The sequence below is a fragment of the Hirundo rustica genome, chromosome 10, assembly GCF_015227805.2.
Source record: "Hirundo rustica isolate bHirRus1 chromosome 10, bHirRus1.pri.v3, whole genome shotgun sequence".
NCBI lineage: Eukaryota > Metazoa > Chordata > Aves > Passeriformes > Hirundinidae > Hirundo > Hirundo rustica.
Window position 1 is genome coordinate 16,045,232 of NC_053459.1, and position 16,329 is coordinate 16,061,560.

General features: G+C 52.9%; 1 protein-coding gene across 1 annotated transcript; it reads right to left on the minus strand.

Moving 5' to 3' along the window:
• Positions 1-11,786: 11,786 nt before the first annotated feature.
• Positions 11,787-16,329, minus strand: PDCD1 (programmed cell death 1). The gene is made up of 5 exons (XM_058421962.1): positions 16,221-16,329; positions 13,850-14,182; positions 13,398-13,550; positions 12,815-12,849; positions 11,787-11,990 (listed from the first exon to the last, which is right to left on the minus strand). Exons 1-5 carry the CDS (start codon positions 16,327-16,329, stop codon positions 11,787-11,789), a joined length of 834 nt encoding a protein of 277 aa, XP_058277945.1.

A 16,329-nucleotide genomic window follows, 5' to 3' on the forward strand; every position in this document is an offset into this window, starting at 1 on the left:
TGTTCCCATGACAGCTGGGGGCCTGGCCAGGCCAGGAGCGCTTGCTCTGAACCCCAAAAGTGCCACAGAAAGCAGAATTTGAAGGCAGTTTGCTAAGAAACTAGTAATGGGCACAGCTGCATGATGGAAAGGGGTATCCTGGAAAGGACCCCAAAAATGAGGCCACGGTTGGGAAGGCCATGTATGCACAGGTGGCTCTGAGTACTGGGGAGGAGATGAAGGGGCTGCACGAGGGAGGGGACATGCTTGCACAGGATGAGGCCACAGGCAGGCAAGAAGGCAGCAGCGAGGAGGGGAGCAGGGAAAAAAGAGCACGTTCACACAAGGCCATGGATGGGGGAGCACGGCGCGTGTGCGAAAGGCTTGCAGGGGAGCAAGAGGTGGGTCTGCCCTTGTAAAAGAGACTCAAGCAGGAAAATAAGGACCCCTGCAGGGATGTAGTCTCCACCAGAGTGGGCATGTCAGGCGAAGAGGGAGTTCCCACTCAGCAGCTGGGTGGCTGGAGAGGCTGCAGACAGCCCAGACACGGTAACTGGGGCTGGGAAAATCTCAGCATGGAGAGAAGAGGGCTATGGGCAACAGCAGCAAGGCACTTGGCCATATCTTCGCTTCATGACGCAACGCCGGCAGGCTGCTCCCAGCACAGCCGGCAAGGAAGCTGGTCCAGGCTGCAGGATCAGCCTCATCGGAGCGCAGCCCCGGCAGAGCCGCAGCGGAGGCGCTCATCAGAGCCGCTCATCCACAGAACAACCCCGCACCCACGTAGGATGGGCTGTGGGGGACCGTGCTACAGGGAAGCAGGGTGACAGAAATAGGAGGGAGGGCATCTCTCATGTGAGGAATGCTGTCCCGTCCCGGTGCTGGCGGGTCACCGGCCCCAAAGCTCCCGGCACGCTGCCGGAGATCCGCAGCTCCATCTGCTGGCTCCGCGGCCAGCGCTGCTGAGGCTGCGGAGAGAAGGCGCCGGTGAAGGCGTGAGATGGTGGGATAAAAGCAGGTCAGAACACTCAAACCAGACCCACACGGCGTCCGGACCACATAGCGTTTTCTTGTTATATTCATTTTTTGAACCAATAGCCTGCAGGTTGCATGTCTGAGAATACAGACGAGCAGCATAAAGGGCCCTTCAGGATACAGCCGGGAGGAGAGGAAAGCACCTGGGAAGCTGCACAGCCAGTGATTGATGCTGTGTGAGCCACACTGAGTTTGGTTATTTTTTTTTTTTTCCTTCGGCCCATCATTCTTCCATTAATTCAGACACGAAATTTTTGATATCATACGCATCTTCAACATCAAATCATTTGCAAAGCCAGGAGAGGATGGATACAGCTGCCTCAGTGGTTCTGCAGGTCTGCTCCTTGTTTGACTAATTTCACAGACAGGCCTAAAGCCAGTTTCAGTACCCAAAATAGTTTGGGGGTTGTTCAATTCAGCTCTTGCTACTCAGGTAATCAGCAAGTCCCCTGGTGTCTGTGTTTCAGCTCCTCCACCACGCAGGCAGTGCATGAATCCCAGAGAAAACAGCAGAGAGGAAGGACCCATGAATGTGTTAGAAACCCCAGCAATCAGCATTGCAGCACAGGAGGTGCCTGGGGCCACTGAAGCAGAGTAAGCCAGGAAGTTGATGGAGTTAATAGAAGTCATTCACCAGCCAGGATCATTGGCTGGCCTCTCTGAGAAGTATCAAACGAAAACAAAAACTATGGTGAGAATGGTGCAAGCACCAAAGGGTGCTGTCTCCTAAATTGCTCCTAAACCCATCCCAGGGCTCAGCAGTGAGCTGGTGACTGCATGCTCATCACTGGCACCTCACTATCCCAGGAAATGGCTGCATCTCCTGGATTCTGCTGTGGCTCCATGGAGGTGGATTTCCATGGCATCCCTGGTGTCCCCAGTGCCTCCCCCAGCACCCTCCCAAGTGACAGCCCTCACAATGCTCTCTCTCACAGGGCACACCATGCCCTCCCACCACCACTTGCTCACCCCAGGATCCCAGAGAAGACAGACTTTGGTAACCATGGTTTTGTTTGAGGCTTGTGATGTACAGGCTACAGGCTATTGCAAAAGTTTATTCAAGTTGCTGTGTTTTAAGCCCAGCCAGCAACTACAGCACTGCCTCTCACTCAGTCGATCCACCCTGCCCCAGTGGGATGGAAAAGGGTAAAGTCTGTGAGTTGAGATAAGAACAGTTCAATAATTGAAAAAATATAAGTATTAATAATGATTATCATGAACAGAGAGATAAAGAGAGAGACATAATAAAGACACACTACAGTTGTTCACCACCCTCTGACCAATGTCCAGCCCATCCCTTGGAGGAATCAGCCCCTCCTGGCCAACTGCTCCAGTTAATCCACTGAGCAGGATGATCTATGGTATGGAAGGTCCCTTGGGCCAGTTCTGGTCAGCTGTCCTGGCCGTGCTCGCCCCCAGCTTCTTGTCCACCTGCTCCACTGGCAAAGCACGGGAAACAGAGAAGTCCTTGACTTAGAGTAAGGACTACTTGCAACAACTAAAACATCAGTGTGTTATCCAGCTTCCCTCTGAGATGCCCCCACATACCTAGAAAAGGCTTTGAAGAAATTAAAAAGCACAAATGCATCCTCGGGCTGAGGAGAAGGGGATTGTTTTATTCTTGCAAGTAATAAACCTCATCCTGTGCATGGGGTAGCTGAGAGATTCATCCTCATACAGAATATGTCCCATAAGAATCCATCAGACCCATCAGTCTTCCAGAGGCTGCGGTATAAGGTGCCTGGCAGAGGCATCCCAATGTGTTCCCATGCCACCAGGACCTGGGGAGTTGCTGAGCCAAGAGCAAGAGCTGACCTTGGGTACTCAGTTTTCCAGGCAGTTCATCAGCTTCCCTAGCCATCACCCCAGCTCCTCTTTGCGATCCCCAGGTCCCTCTACGTCAGGGTCAAATAAAGCACAATGAAGATGATCAGTGCCGTAACACCGAGCAAAGAGCTGCTGATGCAGCAGCACCATTTCCAGGAGAAGCTCCTATTGGAAGGTGAGGGTTGGCGGGTCAAGGCTGCATGGGGCCTTAAGCCCTGGAGTTTCAGGTTCTGAGAGGTCCTGGATGCATGTGCTTTCTGGGCAACCCGTGCTGGGGCTGGCTGTGCCTTAGTGCGATGGGTCCTGGCCTTGCCCACATCGACCAAGGGCCTACGGTCATCTGATCCCAGGGATGACCACAACCCATTGTGATGGGTCCTGGCCTGCCCCACACTTGTCAAGGATTTCCAGACATCCAATGTCCAAGGCAGCTGCAACTCAGAGCTGTGCATCCCGGCCTTGTCCCCATCCGTCAAGGGCTTCCAGGCATCCGGTTCTGGGGCCTCCTGTGACCTGTTGCAAACGCCGAGCTGGCAGGCCTCGCAGTGGGCACGGTCGTGTGGCCCCGACACCGGTGTATCAACCACGACTTCCAGGAGGTCAGAGGGCTGGACAGACTTCTTGTAGAAATACTGGAGGATCTTTATCACCAGGTTGTGCAGAACTGTCTCTATAGTCTCCTGGCTGAAGTCAGGATCCTCCAGCCGGGGGTTGGTGCAGCGCCTGCATTTCTGGCGGAAGATTCGCATCTGTACCGTGCCCCAGTCTTGGCAGTGGCACATGTGGAACAGGATGTGCACTTTAGCAGAAGACCACTTATGAAAGCACTGGGAGCACTGAAACCTGTCAGGGCAAAGAGGAGACCAGCTCATCCAAGGCACCCCATGCTGAGCCAGAGGCTTTTGGCGCAGTCAGTAGGGATGAGGGCTAACACAGACTATGGACTAACTTCACTCATGCAAGCTTTACACCAAACTGTCCTCCCCCTAACAGAATGATGCCAGTCTGGGAAGTTCACCATGGATGTGAGCTGAGGGCTGGCCCCAGCATTAAAAATTTCAGAAGCCAGGCTGTCTACTGGGGTCCTAGCCCCACTGCCAAAAGCAGGGGCCCTCAAGGTCGGAAGCATCAGGTCCCTGTTTGGGATTCCAGCCCCTCACCTGTTCTGGCTCATCACAGCTCAGCAGAAAGCCAGCATCAAGCCCAAGACTGGGTAAGACAATAAAAAGAAGCAAAATAGAAGGAAGGTGTGGGTGGAGGGTGCAGGGCAGGTGAAGAGATATCCGGAAGAGCCAAAAGGTGTGCACCCCTCAGATCTGCATCTTGCACAATCTGCATGGGGGCTGGCAACCAAGGTCTCCATTGCTGCCACTCAGGCAGGGTGTCTGAAAAATGTCCAGGGTGCAAATGTTTGGGATGGGACTTCTCATCAGCAATGCAGAGCCACAGCCTCTCTCTGCCCAAGGCCCCGGGGCCTGGTTCAGGTGCAGGGGCTGCTGAGGCATCGCCCCATGTCCCAGTACACAGTGGTTCTTCCTCTCCTCATCCTCTGGGTGCAAACCCAGAAGATTTGGTTCTAGTGAGGTATAACTCCCCCTACTTGCTGAAGGAGATCTTTTCATCTTGACAACAACATGGAGAAATTCTGGCCAAATAACAGCTGCCCGTTTGGCCCTATGGAGTTGCTGAACTATTCTCCCCTCCAATTATTATGTTTTCCAATTTGGCAATAACCCATTGAGATTCAAATAAAAATGAAGAAACCCTTCACAGCCTCATCCACCTCCAAACTCCCCTTTTTGCTCAAAAACCTGTTTTCTGGAAGCAAATTTTGAAAAAGCAAAAGGTCCACATGGCAACCCATCAACCTTGATCCCAGTCCGACAGGGAGTTCAGTAGCTCCCTACCTCCCAAGAGCACGGTGCTGCACGAACTCCTTCCAGCCAGGCCTGCAGGCATGCACCTGCAGGGCATCATCCTCCAGAAGGGTCCACGGATCTCTCACATTCATTTCTGCAATCTTCACTGCAAAAATGCCCTGCCACGTGCCCATTGTTCCACTTGAAGCTGGGCAAGAGGTACTAACTGCAAGTTAGGCTTGCAGCTTCTGAATGCTAATCCACGTGTGCAACTGCCTTTTCCTCATACTTTTCCTCTTTGTACAAGGTTTTTATGCTTGGAAAGGGGAACCTTTGCCCCTGCATGAGCAGCACCGCCCCATTCCAGTCTTGGGGTCAACAGTCTCTGCTGACACTGCACCAGGTCTTGGCCAGGTGAAATGTCCCCTAAAGCAAGGACAAGGTGGGTTTCCTCAATATGTATACATGAACCCCTGACCATGGAAAGCTACACTGCTGCTCTGTCCCTAGGCAGAAAGGCTGGAAACAAAACGTCATGCCCATCACATTCATGGCAGTGGGGAGGATTTAGATTTGCCCAGCTTAGGAATAATGAAAGTGAAACCCATTGAAAATACATGACTCAGCAGCTGATAAAGCCCCAGATAACCTTATCTTTCTCAATAGCTGCCACCAACCATGGGCTATTTTTACCAACTTTCAGCCAGTTTGAGCAGAAAAAGGCCTAACATGAAACTGCAGGGTGGAAAGTTGGGGAGGACAGCACGGTACGTAAAATCAAAAGAGATGAGGTACGCTCTGAGAGCACCCAGGCAAGGCATAAACAGCAGGTCTGGGGCTACCTGCAGCCCTCTGCCTCCCAGCTCAACCCTCAAGGAGTGCACAAGTCCCCCAGGAAATCCCATGGAGAGCAACACAGAACAGAGAGCAGGTTAGATAAGATGCCAAATGATAACAGGCCTTGAGTTTGAGAAAGATCTTGATAAGGCAGGTTTAGCTCCAGGCAGTCCATGGAGGTAAATCCCAGGAACCACAGCCTGGCAGGGAGGCTCTGATCTTTGCCGCTGGAAGGGAAAACCAGCAAGTCATTTGTACCAAGATCCCTACAACATCTTCATAATGTGTGCTGCCCCTCCTGTGAGACTCCAGGGCAGAGCAAACCTTCATCTTGCCTATGTTAAACACCTCCAGCTATTCTGAGGAGGAGGAGCCCCCCCGGGAACACAGCCCCATCCCCTGACACTCTCCTATTCACCCAAACAAACCAATCACTTCATCTGGGGCATCTGTGGTTTCAGCCCAGCTCTTCCTCCTCGAGGCTGCTGGCACAGGGCAGAGGGATTCTCCCCATAGGATAGGCACCACTCCCCACACTTCCCACCCCAGGGGCCAAAACACTGCCCCTCTGGCACACTGCTCAGTGGGGATACAGTGACATACCCGGTGCAGGAATGGGTCCCTGCCTTCAAAACCTGGCTGTGATGGAAACCAGTGCCCTGTTATGTCATGGTAACACAACTCAAACCACGACCCACAACGTGCTGAGCCCTCACAGTCATCTCTGAGACAGCCAAGTGCTGGTCCCTCTATTAAAGCTTTTTACTAGAGGGACTTTCCTAGAACAACCCACAGAGACGTAATTGCTTTGACATCCTGTTCCATTTCACACACACCTCCTGGCTCTGCCCAAGCACCTTGCTGCTTATCAGTACATGCCTGGAAACAAAAGCTCTTCCTACAGGATCTCCCCACAGCCTGGCCTCAGCAGGGAGTGTGTACAAGCTCCGTCCTGCACCTAGCATGAACTCCTTAGGCTGGCAGCCCTTGCCAGGGCCAGACCTTGCCAAACCTCTTCATTCCGGCACGCTGGTCATGGCTTCTCCGTGGGATGCATGAAGGAAGCACACAAGGTGCGGCCTGGGTGGTAATTTCCCCGATGTTTTCACACAGCACGAAATTATTTTTGACTTGAGCTCCCACCCCTGGGTGAGCCGCCTCTCTGTGCACAGGAATGTTTCCCAAAGTTCTTTCTCCTCCTCTTCATCTCTCACTATGTGTCAGCCTTCACATTCCCCGCTCTTCCAGCCAAGGGACAAAGTGCCCACATTGCCCATAAGAACGCTCCCTGGCCCCCGTGTGCCCCATTCTTGCTGGGACATCCATCCCTTCCTTTAACATGGACATCCCATCCCCTGGTGGCTCCATCCTGCCAGCAGCCTCTGGAAGGGGCAGAAAGGGACATTCAACCCCAAACCCCATGCAGGACTGCAGAGAGGAACATCCCCTCAGCAGTGGGGATGCTGTGTCCATGGGCACATCAAGGTTTGCAGGACAGATGAACTGACATCTAAGCAACAGGGCGGAACCCTAAACACTTCTCACTGCTTGCTTCATACTGAGGCTTTTTCCCACTCTGAAGACTTCCCTCATTTTTTCCTGTGCTGAACACATCCAGTTCTTTTCCATCAGTTATTCTTTCAGGAAATTTCTGCTCTTTTCTCCAGGTCATCAGGGTAAATTCAATTTCTAACCCTCCACCCAAACAGCCCCTACACCCTCCTTCAATAGCATCTTGCTTTCATGTGAGCCAGGCTTCCCCAGAAAATCTCTGTTGGATGTGCCTGCTGCATGAGCTATTGATAACTGCTCATGGGATAGAGCTTCTTGAGAATCCACCCACCCACAGCGGCAGAATTTCCCATTTCCTCATTTGCTTATGAGAATGTAATGTAAGGCAGCACAAAGATAACATCACTCCCGCTTTCCCTGTGGTACCCAGTCTGTCACCCTAATGAAGAGAAAATTAGGATGGTTTCACACAAGTTTCTGCTAAATCTGTGTTCTCAGCCCCAGCACTGCCCCGTCAGTGTTTGCCACTTGGTGGTAATTTGTTCCAGCAGTTTTCTGGGTACTAAGGCAGGTTGACTCATTTAGAATTTCCCAGATCCTCTTTTCTGCTTCCATGAAGCAGACAGTGAATTGGGCATTCACATCCTCCTGGGATATGGCCCCATGACAGCTCTCTGTGCCTCCAACCTTGATGCAGGTGACACCGAGTGGCTGTCACCCCATTGTGGTGAAACCCACCAGCTCTAGGGACAAGCAATGGCTACAGGTTCCCTTCCAGGCCAGACTGTCTGCACAGCTCAGCCCTTGGAGCAGAAGGATCCACCTACCTAAGGGTGGATTTGAGGAAAGGAGGATCAGTTCCTCTGGAAGTGGGGCAGAACTGTAGAGAGGGCACATTGCCCCATCATCCTGGACTTCTGGGATGGAGAGGGATGCTGAGCAATGGAGAGAGATTTAAAGGGGCAAATCGATGTGGGCAGGTATTACCCCATATGGGTTTAGGCTTCTTTTTCACCTGGTGAGCCTCATGATGGTCCCTCCAGGTATAAGGAGTGAGCTCAACACCCTCCAACAATGCTCTGCTTCAGTGCCATGGGCAGTGGGTTTAGTCTTGGGACAGAGGAGCAAGCAGGCACAGAGCTTCTGCCTTGCCCTCCAAGCCCCATGCACCAGGATCTGGACTGCCAGCTCCCTCATTGAGCATCACATCAAACCAAAGAAGAGAGAGGAGAAGAAGCTCTGGAGACAAAGCAAAACTAGAGAAAGCAGAATGAGGGCAATAGGAGGAAACACAGATACTCTGTAAGGCTACAACAGCTCAGTGACAGGTAGGGTGAGACTCCAGGTGGGACAGGATGGAGGAGATGTTGTGGACCTAGACCCCTCAGGACACACTAGAGCTGTGCAGCCTGCCATGGTTAGGGGTCCAGGCAGACTCTGCAGCAGCCTACCACCCCCCACCACCAACCACAGCACCCACCAGCTCCCTCCAGCCTTTCTCTTCCAGGAACAACACTTTCCCTGACAGTCAAGACCATGGCAATGTTCCCATGCATTGTTCCTCACAGACCAGTCCCCCCCATAAGCCATCCCATTAACCCAGGGGACAAATAACACCTGATGCGTCACCTCCAGTCCAACCTCTCATAATCAAAAACCTCTGAGACATCCCAGTGACCAGGACAGTGCTCACTTGAAACTGACCCTACTGTCCCACAGCCTGACCACCCCTTCTCCCCTCGGCATCTGCAATGCCCTGGCATTCAGGAATGGTGCCTTGCTGCTCCATGGCATGGCTCTCTCCTCAAAGACACAGCTCCAAAATGCAGGAAAGGATTTCCTTCCAGCTTCATCTTCCTGCCCAGTTTTCCTAAGACACGGCTTATGAATTCAGGTTTCTTGAAGAGATGCTCACTCACATGTTGTACCCAACCACTTTTAATCAAGGCTGGGGTGTATAAGGAGCCAGGCTGGCTCTCAAGCATCATGTAGGAGGTTTTTGCTTGCTTAGGTACATCCAGGCATGTTGCCACACATGCAGCTTTCTGCAGATGCTGACAGGGATCAGTCCCAGCTCTGAGGTCTCCCAGAGGGCTCTGACCAATCCCCATCATCACGACTCCAGTGTGGAACCAGGCTGAGGCTCTCCAGAGGGCTCAGCTGGTGTGTGGTTTCAGGGGGCTGACAAAGCATTTTGACACTGAGGTGGTGGCAGCCACTCCTCGGGGGAGCTCTGGGTGCCCGCGGTCGGAAGCAGTTGCTTTAACTGCCAGACCACACTGTACAGGAAACGCCGCAGCTCCAGCACACACAGCCTCCCCCTGGGCTGGTCCTGAGTCCCAGCACAGCACAAGCTGCAGCACATGGATGGGGGCCTGGGGGGATGTGTGTCTGTGGGGGGACTGGTATTTGGTACAGTAGCTGCACAAATCTGGGGGTGTGCACACAAATTTCTCTGGTGAGTTGTTTGCGTATCTGTGTGTTCACGGGCATTTGTGTGTGCTTGCACTCCTGCACACAAACACACTCGACTCCCCATTCCCAAGAAGGATGCTGGGGTGTGGGGCCTGACACCCATCTCAGGGCACTGCCTGGCTTGGGGATGCTCAGCCAGCACAGCCAGTGCCATGCCGGGTGCAGGGGAGTATAGCTCATGTCTGTTAGTGCTGGGCATCCTGAGCTCCAAGCAGGGACAGGAGATGGTGTCTGGCAGCCTGGAGCATCCCCACCACTCACTCCACGCATCTTGAGGCCCCAGCCTTCCTCCCTGCAAGGGGCAGGATTGCAGCCAGGCTGATGGGGATTGGAGGGGCACAGGCACTGCTGCAGTCTGGATGCTCTCCCATCCGAAATGTCAGTGGGAGATGCTTTTGCTACACCTCCAACTGCACTGGATGGCTTGGGAGCCCCTGGTCAGCTGCAGACCACCATCCAACCAGAGAGGAAAGGATTCAGCCCCAACTGCACCTGGAGGAGTCATAGCTGCAGCCAAGGGATGCAGGAAGTGCTGAAGATCTGGCACCTCTGCTGCCTGAGAGGTAGAATGGAAAATATGAAGCATCATCTCAATGATGTCAGTGTCGTGTCTGACGGGAAAGCAAAACGCAAAACTGCTGACTGAGCTCCCACTTTCCCACTGTAGCTGCCTCCTGCCTCCGTTTTCTGGGCTCTGCTGGTCACAGCAGGTCTCTGACAGAGCTGCTGGGGCAAGGAGCAGGGGTGCTGCTGACAAAAAGCCACAAGGGGCTGAACCACGAACTGGTGTGAGTAAATGCCTTGGGAGTTACAGCACTGCCCATGGAGGCTACTGGGAGGCTTCAACAGCACTGTGGGCCAAAGGGAGCACCATATCCACTGTCCTACCCTGAAAAAGGTGTAAGCTATCCCAAAAGGATATTTATCCCATCCAGTCCCCTCTGGAAGTTTCTCATGGACTTTCCAGTCCCCACAGAGTACAAGATATGGTGCCTGGCTTGCCTCACCCCTTCCCCCAGCTCCCAGGTTGGCTCCCACAAGCCAACCTGCACTGGTTTTACTGGGGGTAAGGGAGGAAGAAACCTTCTGACAGTCTGCCAAAGTGTGAGATGCAAGTGACTCTTCTCAGTTTTCACTGAGTTTCACACTCTCCTGGCAAGTCTCTGCTGTCTCCAAAGCCACTCCTTACTGGGGTTTCTCCTCTCTCAAGCAGCTGTTCTTTCCGCTCTGGTTTCTGGCAGGTAGCACATCTCTTTCAAGAGAGAAAGTGGAAGTTTGAAGACAAAAAAGCTGCACTGTGAGCTTTGCCCTGGCTGATGGCAGCCAGCACAGCAGGGGATGCTCATCCCCTTGGACTGGGTGAGTGCCCAAGACAAGCCTGATTAAGGGGGAGTGCTGGTTTGTAGCTATGCCTGGGTGACCAGCTCAGACAGGGGCAAGGAGAAAATTATCATCAACCTCTCTAAATTCTAAAGAGCAGCTTTGTGGAAGAGCAGCTTGCATATTTCACGGAGAGGCCCGGGAACCACAACAGATGCTGCCACCTCCCAGCTCTGCCCTGCACTGCAAGAGCCGTTATTTGCCTGCCCACGCACTTGCCATCACGAGTCAACAAACACCTCGGATGCAAAACTCTTTATTCACCCCCATGGACATATCTGACTCCCACCTGGGGAGGGAGGGAGGGACACAGGGGTAGATTACCCTCATGCAGAGGAGGAAAATGCCTGGAGACAGGCAGAAGACCAGCTGCCTGCTTCCCAGGGATTTCTGAATACAGGTACATAGGGCAGCCTCTGCTCCAAGCAAGGAGAAGCTCGCAAGAAGCCTTGAGCTCCCATGAGCAGCATCTCACAGGATTCACTCCTGTTCTGACCTCCAGCATTTTCTTCAACAGTCATGCTTTCATATCTGGTTCAGACCTGGGGCAGGGAAGCAACATAGTCACTCCAGAGAGCACTGGGTAGAAAACCAAGGCATAATGTAAATCAGCTTTGGGACAGACCTGGTGGCATCACCGCTCTGCCCCAGCCCATCCTCCGTGCCCTGAGTGAAGAGGCAGCTCATGGAGCAGAGCAGAGACCTTCCTCATCCTGTGGTAGCTGCCCCACGGCCACAATAACTCTGTGGCCAGGACTGTTCAATATCGACTCCAGCAGCAGCATCTCTGTTGCTTTAGTCCTGATATGCTGGATTTTTCCCAGACTGAGGGACTGGGGCAGCCTGCTCATGCCCACCCCCTGGTGAGGAGGGGCCCTGACCTCAGCAGGGCTCTCGAGTCCTCTCATCCAGGTGTTTCTTGCCACGCTCTGGTGTGACAGGTTTCTCCTCAGGGAAGATGATGGTGGCGTATTCAGTCTGCTCAACTGGCCAAGTCTTGAGGGGCACCGGGGTGTGCTGGTCCCTCTGGAACTCCAGCACACCATAGTCCACAGTGGATACAGACACCACGGGGGGCTTCTCTTCCTTCTGCAAGGTAACCCCATGGTGGTGGTTCAACATCTGGAGACAACTGCCATCCCCAGCACAAGCCCCTTCTACAGCAAGTGACAAAATCAGCTCTGAAGCATCCTGGAAGGGGGAGAGTGATACACAGCAGAAAGATGCACAGACCTGGGGTAGAACCTGCACAGAGGAACCACGTCATGAGCCTTGGGGTCTCATCTCTCTGCCTCTGTCTCTGCCTCTGCAGGCAGTCTGGACACTCTGCCTGCCCGGCCATAGAAAACAGGGCTGTACTAGGAGCCCTTTTCCCACCTCTCCATTGGGCTCCAAGGTACAGGAGAAGAGTCTAAGTCTGAGTTTGCTCAGCCCAGAGGGGAGAGGGCAAAGGGCAACCTATACTCACTGCCTTTAGCCACCTAATGAATGAGGTTGGAGAGAAGATGGAGACAGATCCCTCCTAGAGGTGCCTGGCTAAAGCGAGAGGAAAATAGGCACCAGCTGCAGCAAAATAAATTTTAGCTTGATATGTTGGAGGGAAACATCCTCCCATTTTCTACAGCATCACAATCCACTGTCAAAGATAAGCCTGCTTTGAAGAAAAATTGGACTAGAGAGTCGCATCCTATCTTGGGTAGTTTTATTTAGATTTTGTCATGGGGCTGTGCTGCTGCAGGTGCAGAAAAGCAGTTGTAGCTGTGCAGAAAAGATCAAGCAGAAGCAGAGAAGACAAAAGAAGTGAGACGCTTGTGAAGAGCTGATAAAGGAAGGCCCAGCACCCTCCTCACCCCAGCAATGCCACAGTGCTCTCCTGCAGCACAGCAGGGTGACAGAGACAGAAAACTCACCTCTGGCATGTTTTCACTATGTGGTTTCTGCACATCTGTAAAGTAACACACTTGGTTAGAGGAGGTTTGTGTGCCACATAAGCTGGCCCAGCCCCATCCTTGTTCGAAAGTGCACTGGACACCACAACATTTTCACCACACATCCTGCTTGCACACAGGGTCTAACACCCTGAGCATTACAAGGACAAGTGAGACACCAGCCCACAGTCTAGGGTTCAATTTGGATTAGTGGAGTGCAGCAAAATTCTCTGTGAGAGTCCCTGGGTGCCTGTGGTGTGTCTGAGGCAATGCCCTGTGCTGCAGCAGGGTGAGGTGCTCCAAAGGTACCTGAGCAAGGTGCATGGCAGGGATTCAAGTGCACCATTAAGGCATCACACTAACGAGTGGTATAGAGCCACTGCACGTGACCTGGGGTCTCTACAAAGGGCAAGCAGGGCTCAGAGCACCCCTCTCCCCGAGACATGGATCTCCACAGGAGTATGCCACAGCACATTGAACCAGTCCATGTACCCCAGGCAGCTGCAGACATCTGGCTGACCCCAGGTCCCAAACTGGGTTTGCATGGTCTCCGGGGGAGTCATACCTCCTCTCCTGTACATTAAGGTGAGGCAGCCGAAGATCAGCAGCACAACCACTCCAGCCAGCAGGAGGATGCCCAGGAGCATGGCCTTGACGTGTTCTGAGGGGCTGCCTTCCTCCATCTCCGGCTCGTCAGTGGCATTCATCTGGGGGGCTGCTGCAATAGCCATTCAAAAAAGGGGGAACAAAGCAGCAGGTCAGGAGTGTAACATGGCCTCTACAGTGCTTGTGAAAGGCAGCAGGGGAACATGGGGGCTGTCCTCAGAAAGAGCTCAGTGCCAGATAGGCAGTCATAGTCCCATTACTCCTCCAGGGTGCAAAGGAGAGGGGACAGGGCAGGGCTGTGCTCTCCTGACCCATGTCAGGTCCTCTGCCAGCAGCTGACTGCCTACCTTAAGGCCTGGAGCTACGATGTGCTTGAGACCCATCCCCATCAGCTCAGCCCCCCAGGCTGACCTGTGACTATCAGCTGGGACCGGCTGCTCTCCATCACTTTATCGGGCTCAAAGAAGGTGATCAATCCACAGTAGTAGGAGCCTGAGTCATTCTGGTGGAGATTTAGGATCTCAATCTCAAAGACAGGAGTGTGGTTGATGAGCCGGTACTTCTCTGTCTCCGTCATGGGCTTGTATCGGCTGATCTCAGCAGTTTTTTGGGCTCGGCTGTGGTTAATCTCCTTGTACCAATTGAGGCTGTACTCTGAACCAGAGTCGTTATCCATGGAGATATTGCAGAAGAAGGTGGCTTTGTCACCTTCAGGAAGAGTTAACACTTCTGGGAAGATGGTCACTATTTGGGAGAGAGGAAACAAGGAGCAGGCATGGTTACAGCAGGCACAGGTCTCAGAAACAGCCATACCCCTGTGTGGGAGCCAGGGATGCAAGCCCAGTCCATATCATCATCACCCATGATCAGACATGATCGTGGTGATTTGGAATGGGATAGACATCAGCCTATGTCTCTCCCATTCCAAATGTGTGCCTGCTGGCTGGAAGGGGACTCTCAGAGGTAGTAACTGTACTGTGAAACGGTTTCAGGAGATCAAATTGTGCTCTGGGCTACCTAAAATTAACACTGAACACCTGTACCAGGGAAAACAGACTTTGGGGGTTGTATTATTTTTAAATATATGCTGTTTTTTAATGTCTGAGTCATCCTGTCTCCAGCTGAGGCTGACTCTGAGAGTGAGCAGAGAGGCAGAGTCCCAGGTTGGGGCAGTGCCCTGTGGTGCAGCCCATCACGTGCCTGGCTGCCTGCTGGGATGCTCTGGATCTCCCCACTACACCATGCTGGAAGAGCTCAGAGCAGGCAGAGGCTGCCCATGGCAGAGTATTTGTCATCTCCAGCCTGAGACCACCTGAGAGGGCAGAAGAGCCTGGAGCTTACAGTGCCATCCTTTCCAGGGAACTGTCCCCTCCTTACGTGTGCGTGGGCAGCCAGGCCCTGAGGTTCCAGCTGGGCTTGCCAGGCTGTTCCCAGCACAGAATCCAGTCAAACACAGCCACAGGCTCCTCTGCTTTAGCACCAGCCCTGCTGTTTCACCTCGTTTCCCTGCTCATTGTTCCAGGAGGTTCATCCATCCTGCATGGTGGGAATGCTGTGAACACGGGCCAGGCACACAATGTCCTGCTCCAGCCAGTCCCACACAGCAGAAGATGGCAGCTGTTGCATTGTTTTCTGTTCAGCGCAATGAAAAATGGGAAGAAGCATTTTTCACATACTGTATCAAGGTCTCCCGACTGAGCTATTCAAACCACCATGCCTTTGAAAAGTCCCTGTCAAAGGAAATTTACCTTCCCTTTTCAGAAATCACCACCGATAGCAGCCCCAGGGCTCGCAGGCAGAGTCAGAAAGTCCCTCCCATCCCTCCAACTCTGGCCTGAGGCCATAGGACCATAACTTCAGCATCACCAACAAGAAAAGGAACTGGGAAATTCTGTGAATTAATACAAGATCAGAAGGAAAACTGGACTGAGAAATAGGGGATGAGACCAAATAGGAGGAGGGAGGCAGAGAAGTGCCCCAGTTCCCGCAGGCAGCACTGGTTGTGGTGGTGTCCACACCAAGAGATAGAATTTTTGCCATGTTTTGGATTTCTTGTGTTTGACAGGAAATATCTGGCAGGTTCAGGGCTACAATTCCTACTAGTGCCACTGCCACCAATGAATGAAGCTTTCAGAGGACTTCTGAAAGTAGATGCTGAGTTTACATGTTTTCCTCTATCTTCTCAGAGGTAACACCTGCTCTAAGGGACACCCAGCTCTCTGCCCACCCTCAAGGCAAAAAATACATGAATCCACCAAAGAAACAGTGGGATGGAAAGAAGGGGAGACACAGAGCAGGGAAGGGAGGCTTCACCAGAGCTCTCACTCATCTTGCCCAGACTCACACCTTCCATTCAACCTCTCCTCCAGCAAAGTTCACACAGAGCAAGGACCCTGGATCCCTCAGGGTTAAGTCCAAACTAGGAGTTGCAGCCCAAGGGCACAGACTAAAGCCATGAGAGCTAAAAAGAAAACCCCACACCTCACTGGCAAACCCATAAGCTCAACACCAAACTTCAACCACCATCACTGTGTCACAACACAGCTCTGGTGTCAGCGCTGTGGGCTGGGGACCTGTCCCCTTCTCCATCCTTCAATCCCATTTCTGCCCCAAGAATCCCCAAGTCCTTTGCTTCAGCTGCACATACCCAAAAGCTTTGGGGTTTCTGCCTTATTGATGCCAGAGCTAACTTTTAACTATAAAGCTCTCAGCCCTCAGACATTTTCCACCAGCTGCAAATGACATGGCCACGTCAGTGAGCACGCCACACTCCTGTACCTACCCCTGCGGCAGCAGGTCAGCATGGGCCCACAGCAGAGCAGGATGGCACAGAGGTCAGCCAGGGCCACCTCCACGCTGCCCCATGTCTTCTTCGAGGCACCTGGAGCCAT